At 36.1% G+C, this 16,416-nt stretch overlaps 1 protein-coding gene across 4 annotated transcripts in view; it reads left to right on the top strand.

The window, feature by feature from the left end:
* LOC125651149 (uncharacterized) overlaps positions 1-16,416 on the top strand; it is an 84,022-nt gene that overhangs the window by 12,195 nt on the left and 55,411 nt on the right. For all 4 annotated transcript variants that reach the window (XR_008800931.1, XM_056157983.1, XM_056157985.1 and 1 more), the window contains exons 4-5: positions 4,349-4,463; positions 14,121-14,245. Coding sequence is in view for 3 of the 4 variants with exons in the window: in XM_056157983.1 (XP_056013958.1) it covers positions 4,349-4,463; positions 14,121-14,245 (240 nt within the window). In the remaining variant the exon portion in view is untranslated. The remainder of the gene's footprint in view (positions 1-4,348; positions 4,464-14,120; positions 14,246-16,416) is intronic.

Below are 16,416 nucleotides of genomic sequence, written 5' to 3'. Positions count from 1 at the left end.
AATTGTAAGCATAAATAAAGTATATCTCATAATCCTAATGATCATCCTCTTTAGGTCACCTGAGTAAACTCGGGTGACCTAGCTATTGCAATTGGTTGTCGTCGTACGTCGCCCGACGTGTGTTAACAATTGAACATTTTTAACTGCTTCTTAATAACTACCTTTCCAATTCTTTTCAAATTTGGTATGAAGCATCAATGGGACAAGGGGGACAAAAATTGTAAATTTCAGGACTCCAGCACCCCTTGAGCCCTAGGGGTGGGGCAAAAACTGCCCAAATTGACCAATTTTCAAAAATCTTCTTCTCGACAACCTGCACACGTGTAAGAAAAATAAATGTATAGTGATGTAGAGCAGGAATGTCTCTACCAAAGTTGTAAATTTCATGATCCCCGGGGTAGGGGTTCTGACCCCAGGGCGGGGCCAAACTTGTTATATAGTGTTTATGTGTCTTTAGTGGTATAGATCCTAAATTGAAACTAAATAGATATTTAGAAAGAACAGGTAGACTATAGCTAAGTCCTTTAACAAAATTGGAAATTTGATGATCCCAGGGGTAGGATATTTGGTACCAGAGTGGGGCCAAAATGGTCAGTTATTAAATATAGGGGGACATAAATTGTAAATTTCAGGATTCCTGCACCCCAGGACCTTAGGGGTGGGGCAAAAACAGCCCATAATTGACAAATTTTTAAAAATCTTCTTCTCTAGAACCACATATGTTTAAGAAAAACTAAATGCATTAAAATGTAAAGCAGGAAGGCTTCTACCAAAATTGTAAATTTCATGATCCCCGGGGTAGGGGTTTTGACCCTAGGCTGGGTCCAAACTTGTTATATAGTGTTTATGCGTGAATTTGCTGTTACTGTATAAAATCTAAATGCATACTAAGGAATAGCAGAAAAAGATGTTCAAATATGGTGAATTTCACAACCCAGGATTTTGACTTTAGGATGGGTCCAAATTAGTCATATATCTTTTAAATTTTTATGCCCCCTTTTGAAAAAAGAGGGGGCATATTGTTTTGCAACTGTCGGTCGGTCGGTCTCATGAGAACCTTTCACTTGAGGATAATGATATTTCATATGTGGGTTGGTTATGAGTAGAAGAGGACCCCTATTGTTTTTCAGGTCAAAAGGTCAAGGGTCAATCTACTCTGGACATAGGAATATAATGTCCGCTCAATATCTTGAGAACCCTTTGCTTGACAGACATCAAACTTAGTACAGTGGTGTATATTCAGGAGGAGATGACTCCTATTGATTTTGAGGTCACATGGTCAAAGGTCAAACTGAACATCGTAATATACTGTCCACTCAATATCTTGATAACCCTTTTGCTTGACGGACATCAAACTTAGTACACTGGTACATCTTCAGGAGAAGATGACCCATATTGATTTTGAGGTCAAAAGTCAATCGTTGAACTGGACATAGTAATATATTGTCTCCTATATTTTAAGAATTATTTGCTTGATTGACACCAAACTTGGTACACTGGTACAGCATAAGGAGTAGATGACCCATATTGATATTTAGGTCACATGGTCAATTCACTCTTGACATATTGATGATACTACTATCAATTAAATGACTCTGTTGGACTGGTAAATTTTTCTGCGGACTGGTTGAAATTATACCCCATCAGTCCGGCTGGACTGGTGACATAAAAAGTTAGCTTAAAGCACTGGCCCTTGGACTTCATTTTTTTCTATTCAAAATACTTTGTCTTCACAACTCCTCCTAAACCCTTTGAGGATATTGATGAAACTTGGTACAAAGAAAGATCACAATGTGGAGATGTACATATTACAAGGGGAATGCTGTCCCACTATTTTTGAAGGAGTTCGGGCCCTTGGACTTAGATTTATTTTATGCAAGTACCTTGTCTTCACAACTCCTTTGAAACCTTTTGGAGGATTTCAATGAAATTTAGTACAAAGGAAGATCACAATGTGGAGATGTGCATATTACAAGGGGAATGCTGCACCACTATTATTGAAGGAGTTAGGGTCCTTGGACTTGGATTTGTTCAATGCAAAATACATTCAATTGTTATTGCAACTCCGACGAAATCCTTTTGTGGATAATCCTTTCTTACTTGTTCAAATTCCTGGGTCAATAATGTATGCGGGCGTATCATGTACCAGTTTGGCGGTGCCCTATTTTTGAATCTATTTTTACTTATTAGCTCAATGACATGTGAACACATTGGGATAAAACAAATGAATGTTTTTTTAACTTTAGAAATAAAAGAAAAAGATGTAAAAATTGTATCATCATGGAATATTGATTATTCAACTTTTATAGATTCACTGCTCTATTGAATTCGTTCAAACTGAAAATGAAATGGTCGCATTAAAATACATGGGCAATTTATATATTCCAGGCCTCTTCTCAAAGACAGATGTTAAATAAACCTTTAGTTTGCTATATGTATAGCTAGGTACATTTTTATGCCCCCGAGATCGAAAGGGGGGGGGGGGGGGGGGCATATTGTTTTTGTCCTGTCTGTCATTCTGTAATTCTGTCTGAAACTTTAACCTTGCTAATTACCTTTGAACAGTAAGTGATAGAGCTTTGATATTTCACATGAGTATTCCTTATGACAAGACCTTTCCGTGGGTACCAACATTTTTTACCTGTGACCTTGACCTTGGAGTTTGACCTACTTTTTGAAAACTTTAACCTTCTAATAACTTTAGAACAGTAAGTGATAGAGCTTTGATATTTCACATGAGTATTCCTTGTTACAAGACCTTCCTGTTGGTACTAAACCTTTTGACCTTGACATTTGACCTACTTTGTAAAAAATTGACATTGGTCATAACTTCTAAATGATAAATATTAGAGCTTTCATATTGCACATGAGCATTTTTTGTGACAAGATCTTTCTATTGGTACCAAGATATTTGTCCTTGTGACCTTGGCCATTTTCAGAATTGGCCATTATCAGGGGCATATGTGTTTCACAAACATCTCATTATTAGGGGCATATGTGTTTCACAAACATCTTTTTATATATGTGTATGATAACAGATAAAATGATTTTAGAAAACTTCTTGCCAAGCAAGAATGAAACATATTCTTGTGGGGGTGGGGGGTGGGGTGCATGGGGGTGTATAGACATCTATTAGCTATGCAGTCAATAAGAACCTGTCATCTTGGATAAAAAGGAACAATGCAAAACAAAAAGAAACAATCCAAATATGATTGAACAATACAAAACAAAAAGAAACAATCCAAATATGATTGAACAATACAAAACAAAAAGAAACAATCCAAATATGATTGAAATAGATTGAGACATAAATCAAATAAGTATATAAATGAATAAAACAAATAATGACTATAACTACGGTAATGTTCAACAGATTCTTCAGTTTATTATGTATACAAGTATGCTAGCGGACCTAACCTCTAATTTTAATTAGATTCTTGTATTTGCCTCAATTTTAAACCTTAAAAAACTTTCACTTTTGAGAGAAAAAAAATTAAAAACACCTCTTTTGTCATATAGATAAATAATTTAATTACAATGTTGAAATTGACAAAGATGACACATGTAAAATATGTATGATCAGACTATAACTTCGATTTCAGGATTGATTAGATATTGTTTAACGTACAGTGTACGTCCCTCTCGAGAATATTTCACTCATATGGAGACGTCACCACTGCCGGTGAAGGGCTGCAAAATTTAGGCCTTATGCTCGCGCGCTTATGGCCTTTGAGCAGGGAAGGATCTTTATCGTGCCACACCTACTGTGACGCGGGACATCGGTTTTTGCAGTCTTATCCGAAGGACCGCCCCATTTAGTCACCTACTCTTACGACAAGCAAGGGGTACTGAGGACCAGCTATTCTGACCCGGATCCCCACGGGACAGCTTCTCATGATATTAACATTCAATTAGAGATGTTCAAGTGTTATACTGTAGTCTTAAATAATGACAGCATCAAAGTCTAAATTATTGACTCAGACTGTTCTTACATGTAACTTGAGTTGAAGGCCGAGTCCATATTAGCCAACTTTTTTTGCAGTCAACTCCAGTCAGATATGTCATTCTCACCTTAAAGAAATGACATAACCAAAATAAGATAGAATATTGGTCCTTTGTTTTGGGGGACAAAACATCTTTCAAAATTTGACTCCTCAAACTAGAATTTGAGTTAATTTACTTCAAGCAGGCTGCTGAGGGTAAAAGTTTTCAACATCAGATTCAAATATAATAAGCTTATCAGCTGACTTAAAATTAGAGAACATAAAATGACCATGATCATAATTCTGGAATAAAATCAAGTCAGATTAATCTTGTTAAGAAAACATTGGTTTTGATTTCTTTGTAGACCCTGGTTGTTATGATCTGACAAAAGCGTCTTCAACAGAAAATCCAATAACTCTGCAGAGCTCTGATCCTACCCTGTCAACTCAGGATGTTGAGAATATTACGACTTTTGAAGGGTAAGTTACAGTAACTGATGACAGAATTATCTCTCCCTATATATTGTTGCAGACAAATTGTGTACATTATTATAATGAGGAAGATAATATATCCTTTGACAGATGTGTGGTCTGACTGACCCTCAATTATATGTTCTTAACAAAAAGATTTCATTTTGCTTCCTGGGTGTAAGGTTATGAACTTGCCATGGGATATACTAGTATGTATTAAATGTTAAAAAGAAAATTTCATCTTGCTGTGGGATATATCCAGCAGACTATTATCTTCACAATGTCAAGGCTCTGCAAATATGTTATTCATATAATTATTATGTCTCCCCCTTTCAAATCTGTCCATCTGTCTGTCACAAAATCTTTTGAACACTTCTCCTCCTATATGGCTTGTTGAATAGATTTGAAACTTTGTACAATGCTTCAATGCCATTTGTAGATGTACATATTCTTGGGACAGGAGGATCGATCCAATCAGTTTCCTAAAAGTTTGAGTGGATCCAAGAGGGGTGGAGGATGTTAAAATAGCTTGTGAACGCTTCTCCTCTAATATGGCTTATCCGATAGACTTGACATTTTGTGCAATATTTCAATGCCATTTTCAGATGTGTATATATTGTAGGGACAGGAGGATCCAATTGTTATCCTAAAATTTATAGTATATATGAGGGTTGGAAGCTAGGTGTAAAATAGTTTGTGAACACTTTTCCAATGTAGCTTGTTGGAGTTCATATTGTCTATGTTTCTGCTCAAAGTGGCTTATTGGAGTTCATATTGTCTATGTTCCTGCTCATACCTTCTCCTCCCTACCATGCAGTACTTTAAAGAGAGGAGGTTTCATTTGGAGCACTTGCAATTTAGGGAGCTGGGCCAGGGAGACATTTGTTTTTCATAAAATCAATCTCTTGTACTTATTTATATTTTTGTCACATAATTCAGCTTTAATATAGTTAAATCCAATTAGAATCAATTACTATATGCAGAGCAAATTTCACACAAGGAATTAAAGCAAAATTCATTCAATTTGGTGGAAGATCTGGCTTGAGTTTTACTAAATTTCTTAAGTTTAAGATTTCATAAAACTTCTCTTACGATAGATATTCGTCTTATCAAACTTCTTAAATTACATTGAAAAAATCATGATACGTACTTTATGATAGCCTATAGGGCTATCCTAATTAAGTTAATTTTTTTCCTTTCATCTAAATAAAATGGCTGCACTCATGGTGTTCCAGGACATTTTTAGAGAAAATGAAGACATCAAACCTCGTCATCATCGAATTTTTAACTACTTAGGAACACATGTAATTTAGTGAAATAGAAGCATTGTATCTTAAGTTAGAACTTGCAAAATTCTTTAGTCAGAATTTTTTTTCCGTAAGATAAGAAGTTTAGAAAAACTTGCTCCTGCATGGGCTATACGATGATTTTGTAAGAATCGTAGTAGTCCTTCCATCTTTAGAACAGATCGTGATGCCATTTGAATACTCCATGTTCTAAAGAGATGTGGTCCATCTCCAGCAGCATCCAAAAACTATAGTTTGTCTCATTCGCTGATTTCCATTTCCAGTACGCAACATTTTATGACATTACGCACCTGCTCCAAGATGTTGTGTAAAATTACTGATTTTTAATGATTGTTTACCATCTGTATTGAACAATTATTAGACAGGGTTATTCTTTATACAATTCAAAATTTCACGAAATGATCGATTTTTGATTATCCTCTCGCAATTCATTTGAATGTATAGTATAGGGATATAGTACAGTCCCTGAAACGTTCCAATTACTCACCGTGCGTTCACCATTCGCTCACCGTGCGCTCTTCGTGCGCTCTCCGTTTACAGTTTTGCGCTCACCGTGTGTTCACCATTCACAAAGCATTCACCATACGTTCACCACGTTCACTGTCATTCAGAACACCAAAGTCAAAGGATTGATTTTCATAACAAGGCAAAAATGAAAAAGGAACGTGTGCATACGAGTGAAAGATATCAGAAATATAATTTATAAAGTGCAAATATCAGGATTATCAACTGCGAAAATTCAAGGAAAACTGCAGATCACTCATCAATATCAAAGAATAGAATACATCATTGTTATTATCATTACAAAACACAATTAAGTATTAAAAAGTGGGAGAAGTTCTGAATGAGAGAAAAATACAAGAGCCTTCAGTTATATGAATTTAACCCTTATACATGTACATATAGCGAAGAATGAACAATGAGTGCTGGTACGTGTACGAAAATGAGGCAGTTTCAGTTAATAAATACCTCGCCCCCACCCGAAATTTCAAGTTTAGGCAAAAGCACAATTTATTAATATATTTTATTTTGTCTGACTAATGACAAGAATTCTATATAAGTTTGTTATTTTTCTTAAGCCCCCCCCCCCCCCCCCCTCTCTCTTTCTTAAAAAAACTGATGCTACACTGTACATTTCAATACACATTGTGCCCATGCATGCAAATATCAAATTGATTTGACAAGTATTTCTGATTATTTACGCCTATATATTTATGAGAGACATTGTCAATAAATGTATTTACTCCTTTCCCCAAATTTGAAATTTTTGAATCGTTTGTCTCTAATATAAAGATGAAATACTTCTCGTACATTTCTATATAGAGAAGGGCTTGACCCCCCCCCCCCCCCAAAGAAACCAAGCCTCGTTTTCTCTGATATGGTAACCCCCAAGAAAACCCTCTTCCCGGGGAAACTTCCCCTTTATGTACATTTTATATTGATTCCTAACCGAGAAAATAAGAATTGTCAACCTATATATATACTCCTGTTACTTGCAATGCTCTATGGGAAAATCAGGAATTTTACTGTGGAGCGTTGCCTGCAACGTCTTGATGTTAGATGCTATAGTAGCATGATGGTAATATTTTAATTTCGTAAATGATATTGATAATAATTAGGGCACATGTTTTGTTAAAATGTTGATCTACAGTACACGACACGAGTTTTATACACCCCACCGTGGAAAGACCACGGTGGAAAATCCACGGAGATACACCGTGTCCTCCGTGTTCCACAGTGTGTGTTATTTGCGAATACACACAGCTGCTAAGAGCTTTGTTCTGGCCACGGGCGCCTTGAGGGAGATTTGAAAACGTGCTGCAGGCCAAATACTCATGATAAGGGTGAAATTTTAAGAAAAGGAAAAATGTCAATATTTTCTCTCCTGATACTTATATTGTTTTTCAGCGTTTTGAGCCAATTCCAACGATACCAAACACTATATATTATGTTTTTGAGAAAACCTGGTTTTGAAATTTTTTCTTTTAATCTTTTGTTCTTCATTAAAATATTCTTGAATTCTTAATGTTTAAATAATGCGTACTTGCAGGCAATTCCTGTTTTGAATGCGAATTATATATTCAGTAAATGAAAAGCATACATGTACAACATGTAATAGGGATATTTAATAATTACCATGTGCTCGCTCTCTCTCTCTCTCTCTCTCTCTCTCTCTCTCTCTGACAAATGCGCTGTTTAACATAATTACTTTCATCATATTGTGTTAATATGCATCTCGACAAATATAACTTGATCCAATATAGAAATTAGAGCATTGTCGATGATTAACAAATTGGAATTAATTTATTACTTAATTAATAGAAGCAAAAATACAAACCATCGAATTATTTATTTTTAAAATCCCGAGTTAATTACATTTGACGGAGACTTATGTTCAATGTATTTTCAAATTGATAGAGGTTTTCATAAAAAAAAAAAATTTAATCGGGAGTGTCTGGATAATGTAATGATTTTTGTATAATAAGTATATACCATGCAAATTCCTAGGGTCTTTGTCACATTATAACTAAATTACGGTTAGGTAGTTTGGGTTTTGACTTCTTATGAAAAGTGTGAAATATATGGGGTCGGCACGATATCAGATCTAGTCTAAGATCACGGGTATCTTGCGCCGACCCAATATATTTCACACTTTCCGCAAGAAGCCAAGCACTTCTGTTGATTTCAAATACACGGATTAGCTGACCCCCAATTGTTCTACTAAGGCGAAAACCCCTTCGAATTTGCATGGAATGTACAAGTTATACACAGGTCATTGTTATAGTCATACATCATAGTACCGCTAAACCGACAAACATTTTTTTTAATTTTAGATAAGTTATCGAATGACGAAGTATGACCAAACTGCAGATTGAACTTTATAGAGCCCCGTGCTAACATTATTTATAATTTTCAATATATTAGAAGGGGTATGTTGCCGGTTAAGTTGTGTAAAATTCTTGACAGGCAATAAGATGACAACAACAAATGGTGCTTAAATTGTCCGACTACGAAAACCTTAGGAGGGGGTAGGAGTCTGAAACTGTCTCAATTCCCCCTTCCGACTTCAATTTCTTAAATCGTGCAGTGGGTAGATCGCTACGAATGTAGCACGGAAAATCACAGAACAAAAAGTTACAAGGCTAAATCCTTAACTTTCAAGTTTTCAAATTACATCCTCTCCGATTCTACGTGTTTGTAATCCTCGGTGTCATTTATGCAACTAGTTCATGAAAAAAAGACTAATATAATATAAACAGAAATGACTTAACGATTATTTGCTTTTATTCATATACGCTATCGATTATTAAAATCTTTAATTGCTATATGAAATCATTTTAAAATTTAGATGCATTATATAATGAAAGCAATTAACACACACAGAGAGAGAGAGAGAGAGAGAGAGAGAGCATTGGTAATCATTGATTATAATATTCATGAATGTATGCAGATACGGGAAGTTTAATACGTTCAGTATAAATCTTGAAAGTACAATTTCTTTCTGATTAATTATCCATCCACTTTCATTCTGATATATATATTTTTTTATTTCTTTACATGTTAAATTTTTCGGCTGGTCCGGGTTAGGACTAATGAATGAGTCCCCCACCCCCCTTCTAAAACGATGTTACATGCTTAGCTGTCTATCTCCCTCTCAGTCAAAAATAAAATAAATACATGCTATATATATACTACAACATCATTGGATTTACTATATAATTCTTCGATTTCACCTTTATAATACATGTTAATGTAAGCGGACTATCTACTAGGCATTTTTTCCCCCATCTTCGCTAGCCAAGATTATTCGTCCACGAAGGCACAGATGACCCAAAACCCATTGCTAGCGGAGATGAGATGAATGTCACCCCCGTATGATGTTATAAACTGACCAAAACCTAGTACGTTTGTTTTACAACTTTCATTCAGAAGACGCACAAGTTTGTGACTCACTGATTAAAAGAGAAAACATCTGCATTTTTATTTCAATCGTTATCAACTGTATACTTTGTGATATTTCAAGACTACATGTACTCAATTCAATTTATTGGATCTCATCACCATTATGCAATGGTATACAAAAATATAAAGACAAAAAATTGTTATATATACATTTAGTAAATAATGCATGCGTGTAATGAAGTTAGGAAAAAAACACGTGTTATTATTAATGTGAAGTATGGGCATTCTAGGTAGGGGAGCACATTTTATTTTATTATTTTCTTAATGAAAGTACGGAGTTTTCTAAAGGTTTGTTTAAAAGTAAAGATATTTTTAATTTTTTTGTTTTTGTTTATAGGTGATAAAAATTTTATTCTTTGCTCACATTGCATCACAGTTGAGTACATAATGAAATTCATCTCCAATGTAAACATGTATATAGCAGACCTTAATCAACTCTTCCTAATTACAACGAAAATCTTAAGTTAAAAATAAACCACTGCTTATGGTACACATTTCTTTGAGCTGCTATTTATCAAATTGAAATTACTGGCATGTGATTGTCGTTGTTCAATATGGCCCTTCTTTTATTTGGTGAAATTGTGCTGCATGTGCCGTGAAACAATGTACCGACGAGTGGTGGGAATAACACAGGTGTTTATATACAGGATGTTGAGAATTTGGGCGTTTCATAAAAAGGTGTGAACGCCTGCAGGGAAGTCTACATACGGATATGTACCCAAAATACCAACGTATCATTAAACAACAATTACAAGAATTGAATGATTTATAGCTAATTTCTAAATAATTAATGGGGTGGGGGGGAAGGGGGCATGCATGCTGGCCAAGAGAAAAAGTTTTTTGGGTGAATCATTTCGGAAATTATTTCTTTGTTTTATCACACGGAGGCACACGGTGGCATCGACAGAGGTACAGGTGACATCCACGGAGATGGGCGGTGGCATACACGGAGATCCTCCGTGGACTTCAATGTCTAGCTTGCGCGGAAGAAATAGGACTTCAAAGGTGCCGACAATTTTAAAGGTCCACCGTGTTTGGGGCAAATTTGTTCCACCGCGTTGCGTGGAACACGCATAAAACTCGTGTCGTGTACTGTAGACATGTACATATGAAAGAGAAACAAATTAATTCAAAGAGAAATGGTATAACGGAATAAGCCGCCAGAAGCATACAATATTGTTCATAAATCTCTCTGTATTCTATGCAATTTCTTTGATATTCATAGAAAATTTTTCTTGTCAGTTTAATCTCTTATAGAGAGGATATGAACTCTATGTATATTTTGGTATCGTAATGTACTCGGGATTTTATTACCCCAAAATGTATACGCAACGTGTTGCAGATAACAGTATATAGATGTATATTGAATTCATTCCTAGTCAACAACTTTCGATCAGGATCGGAATATGAAATAAGATTTCTTACATCCGGTTGCAAAGTGAAACTGCTTCAAGAAATTAAATTATGTAGTAATTGCATGTTACACCTTAGAGAACTGTTCCTTTTAATAAAGAAAGTCACAAAATAGATACAAATGAGTGTGCCTTACTCATTACTGTTACCGAGCTTTCTTCGGTGAAAATCTCTAAATGGCGTGTTTCACTGCGCTTGTTGACGGTAAGGTCCGCATTTTCTACGTGAGTATTTTGATATTTGCTTATGAATTTTTTTAGCGTATACATGGTATGTCACGGATAGGAATAATGGAAACTTTCTCACCTAGCTATGTACAGTGTATGTAAAGACATATTCTATAAATTTCTGTTTTTAAAAATGTAGAATACTCATCAAATTGCAATGTGTTTGAAAATGCTTAGAGCCCCGATGTCAGAATTTCCTTTTCCAAGACATCAATAAATCAAATTCATAAACCTTTTCGAATAGTATATTGTACCATATTTTGTACCAGTTATCCATTTTGAATCCCATATTACAATGGGATTTAGTTTCACTCTGTTGTGGATGAGTGTGAGTCAAACAGAAGTAATTATACCCGCACTTTCTAAAGAAAGTTCGGGTATATTGTTTTTGTCCCGGTCCGTCCGTCCGTCCCGGTTGTTAATGTCACTAAAACTGTGTCCACATTTACAGCGCAATCCAAATGATATTCTAGGAGCTGAATAGCAAAGTCCTGTAGATGTGCAATGATTAAGGTTTCAGAATATTCATATTGGTCCCAGGGGGCAAATAGGGCCTGAAAAATGACGTTTTCTAGCATAAAGCTTGTCACTTAAACTCCATCTACATCTGTAGGAGCAGTCACATGATATTCTAGGAGCTGAATAGCAATGTCCTGTAGATGTGCATTGGAATTTTCATATTAGCCCCAGGGGCCAAATAGGGGCTGAAAAATGACATTTTCTATCATAATTCAAAGCTCCATCTACATCTTTAGGAGTAGTCACATGATATTCTAGGATTGTTGACCTTGAATGACCTTGAAAGTGGGTAAAGGTCAAAGGTCAAGATCACTTTCTTTTCCACAAGGTCTTAGGTGGTTGATCTTTAAAAATGGGGTCACGGTCAAAAGTCAAGGTCACTCTTCAAGACGTGGTTCTCCACAAGCAACGCAACATTGAGTATGTACGTCATTCCAAAGGAAGTCTATATCCCTAGCTTCTTTCACGGGATTCAGAATGATAGCTGTCTGCACCAAGTACTTGCGATACACAGATAGATGACTGACACTCTATGCATAACTTGGAGAAACAGTCTCCGTGGGAAAGCTCTGTCAATGTCAAGGAGGACTGCATGAACCAACTAAGTGCCAATTTACATATCTGCCCAATACTCAACATTAGGGCACTGGTACTGATCTTTAAGCAATACACAAAATTGACACTCTACACAAACTGATAATACCCCACCCCCCCCCCCCCCCCCCACAGGAATGATGCAATATCCTTTGTTCAGACTCTATACTCAGAAAATATTTTCTTTGTGCCTTTGCTCATGCAGCCTCTTAAATCCAAGTGAACTCACTGAAATGACATCCACGTCCACACATGTACACAAATCATCCAATGAGGAAATGCGCAACTTCCCCTCCTGTCGTCCATTTACTGCATCCTCAAAAGTGAAAGTAGAAATCCCCGCCAACCAACTCTCTCACATGTCACTGTTTCGGATCCTATAAAAAAGCCACTTTATCTATGTACAATGATCACCATGCATTCAAACACAAATAAACAACAGAAACCATATTTAATTTATATGTGTTTATATAGGAAAAATCTTTTAAAATCTTCTTCTCAAGAACCATTGAGCGAGAAGAGTTCAACTTTACATGGAAGCTTCCTGACATAATGCAGATTCAAGTTTGTTCATATCATGGCCCCTGGGGGTCAGGTGGGGCCACACTAGGGGAAACCACATTTTATATGTATTTATATAGGAAAAATCTTCTTCTCAAGAACCATTGAGCCAGAAGAGTTCAAATTTACATCGAAGTTTCCTGACATAGTTCAGATTCAAGTTTGAAGCTTTATGACATAGTTCAAATTCAAGTTTGTTGAAATCATGGCCCCCGGGGTGTCATGGCTCCTGAAAAGTTAATGGAATAACAATGGGAAATTCATTAAATTTCCATGTGTTAAAGTGACTCAGGTGAGCAATGTGGCCCATGGGCCTCTTGTATTGTTTACAAGTTGTGTTTCATTGTCTGTTAGCCTACTGTAATGTTGGGATATGGGGGTTAGTTCATTTTTCTGTTTGTGTTTTTATGTCACAGAAGGGTTAGTGCCATGCCTGGCATGGCACTAACCCTTCTGTGACATAAAAACACAAACAGAAAAATGAACTAACCCCCATATCCCAACATTACAGTAGGCTAACAGACAACGAAACACAACTTGTAAACAAATTGCAATAGAATAAAAACTACCCCGAGTTAGTGCATCACTCGATCTGCAAACGGCTGAAATCAAAATTTAATTGCTTTCTGGGTAATATAATTATTCTGGAATAATTTAATACCTTGTTAGATGTCACTTTCCTCTAATAATCAACCCTCAGTGGGGCCCTTGCTGACCGTGTCAGTTTTCTAGTGTCTACCTGATTATAAAGTAAGTACAATCCAAGGGGAAAATCCGAAATATATACCGAATGAATAGACCATTTTGCGTTCACCGTTCACTCTGCATGCGTTCACTGTGCGCTCACCGTTCACCAATTTGCATGCATTCACCGTTCGCTCTGTGTGCGTTCACCGTTCGCTCACTGTGCGTTCACCGTTCGCTCACCGTTCAAGTGGGAAAGTAGAACATTTCAGAGACTGTAACAGTAAAGCATGGTAAATGATAAAACAAATTATATCCCAGGTTCCTTAATCGCATTACTTTGTATAAACAAAATTCACTGTTTATAAACTTTAAAGTTCACGTATTTACCATTTCAGGTCAGCTAATGATGATGGAATCAACACCATTGCTATTGTTGTCCTATTTGTCCTAATTATTATGGTTATATGTATGATAACATTTGTTGTATTGAAAAGGAAGCGAAATACATCCACTGGAAAAGGTGATTTTTATTTTCTCTGAACAAATTTCATGTCAATACATACAGAGTATACACATGTAAATCGTTGAAACTCACCATTCAATTGTAGAATGCGATGGGTTAGATTTTGTGGTTTCTGCTCTGAACCATTTTATGATTCCAGAAAGATTTCGGATACTGTAGCCAAAAGCTCAAAAGAGTTTTTAGCTCACCTAAGCTGAAAGCTCAAGTGAGCTTTTCTGATCGCCTGTTGTCCGTCGTCTGTCCGTCCGTCTGTCTGTAAACTTTTTACATTTTCGACTTCTTCTCCAGAACCACTGGGCCAATTTCAACCAAACTTGGCCAAAAGCATCCTTGGGTAAAGGGCTTTCAAGTTTGTTCAAATGAAGGGCCATGTTCCTTTCAAAGGGGAGATAATCACAAAAATGCAAAAATGGGGTCATTTAAAAATCTTCTCAAGAACCACTGGGCCAGAAAAGCTGAAATTTACATGAAAGCTTCCTGACATAGTGCAGATTCAAGTTTGTAAAAATCATGGCTCCCAGGGGTTGGATGGGGCCACAATAGGGGATCAAAGTTTTACATACAAATATATAGGAAAAACAGTGCTCCAAGTTACGAGTAAAACGTCGCATATGTGACCAGAAAATCGATTTTGCGACTAGAGATTATATTTAAGTTGCATTTTTGCGAGTGGAAAAAAATTGGGCATCCAGTAAAATTTTGTAATCGGAATCAGAAGTCTGAATAAATATTTTTCAGTCTCGGTCAAAACAGCCTTTGAAAGCAATCAAGATGGCGGTAAAACGAGGGTTAAAGCACTTTGGATTTATCAGTAGTAAAAAGTAGAAGCCTCGGCCTAGTGCATGTAACGAAGAAATTCAAGAATCACATGGAGAAAGTTCTGCATTTAAAGATGACGTAGCTGTGTCTAAAGAAAAATGCAAAAGTAAAGGAAGAACCCCAGTCCTAATGGCTGAAGGAATTTTCGTGGTTGATATACAGAGATTGCAAACTGTTTTGCAGAATTTGTGAGGCCAATCAGACAGCAACGTCTACCATTTCTGGACACCCATTGTCCGATTTCACCACGACCTGGTGTACATCTTTCAAATGTGGAAAGTGTGACTATTCACGGTAACAGTAAGAGACACGTCTTTGTCCATGACTGCATTATTAGCAGTAAGTCGAGCGGGGCAACTGCATGTTCCTGCTAATTTTCACAGACAATTACAAACTCAGGATTTAGTGTTCTTATTGATGCTGGTACTGATTGTTCAGCAAAAGATCCAACAAAAGTAGAAGCTCTTATTCGTATAAGCAGTGAAGGCCCACTTATTGAGGACTTTAAAGCAAATCCTTGTGTGGAACACTGGGTTTTCTTCCCCAGAAGCGTACTGTAAAATATACAGGATGGCCCAATGCAATACAACTTTTGCCAAAGTAAATACTTGACTTAAATTGTTAGCATCCAGCATGTTTCACAGCACATTTCTATTCAGTTTAAAAATAAAACAAACAAAACGCATGCATACATGGGTGTAGATTTTTTTCTCGAAAGATATTCAAATTAAAAAAAACCTTGTAGGTCTTATTTACAAAATCTTTTACCATGTCGAGTAGAAATTTTGAACATGCGACTAGAAATTTGAAAATGGCGACCTGAAATATTTCTAGGTCGCCAATTTGTGACCTGATAGCAGATGTGACTTGGAGCACTGAAAAATCGTTAATTGTGGGCTATTTAGGTGAGCGATGTGGCCCATGGACCTCTGTGGTGCACTTTATTGAAATCTGAAATCTAAGTTTTTAGAGACGTAGAGGTATAACTTGTAAATGAAAATGATTCTCCAGGAATAAGAATTTAATTGTTATAAATGCAGGTACAAACTAATTGTTTTTATGTTAAAACCTATATAGCTATGAATCCAAGCAATATTGCAGCTCTGTTTGTTTCCATGTAAGTCATAACAGAAAAACATGTTAAAGTGTGAAAGCTTGTCATTTATTTAGAATGCCGAAAAAATGTGAGTCTTAAAAATTAAATACAGAAACTTATGCCTCGTTCACACAGATGCGCATTAAATTTTACTTCACATCAAATTTAATGCAAAGTAAAATAATGCGCATTAAATTGATTCTAATTAAATAGCGTTCACACACGGTAATATTTAATTTGAAGTAAACTAATG

This window comes from Ostrea edulis, chromosome 3, assembly GCF_947568905.1.
Source record: "Ostrea edulis chromosome 3, xbOstEdul1.1, whole genome shotgun sequence".
NCBI classification, from domain to species: domain Eukaryota; kingdom Metazoa; phylum Mollusca; class Bivalvia; order Ostreida; family Ostreidae; genus Ostrea; species Ostrea edulis.
This window is presented reverse-complemented; position numbering and strand designations above follow the sequence as displayed.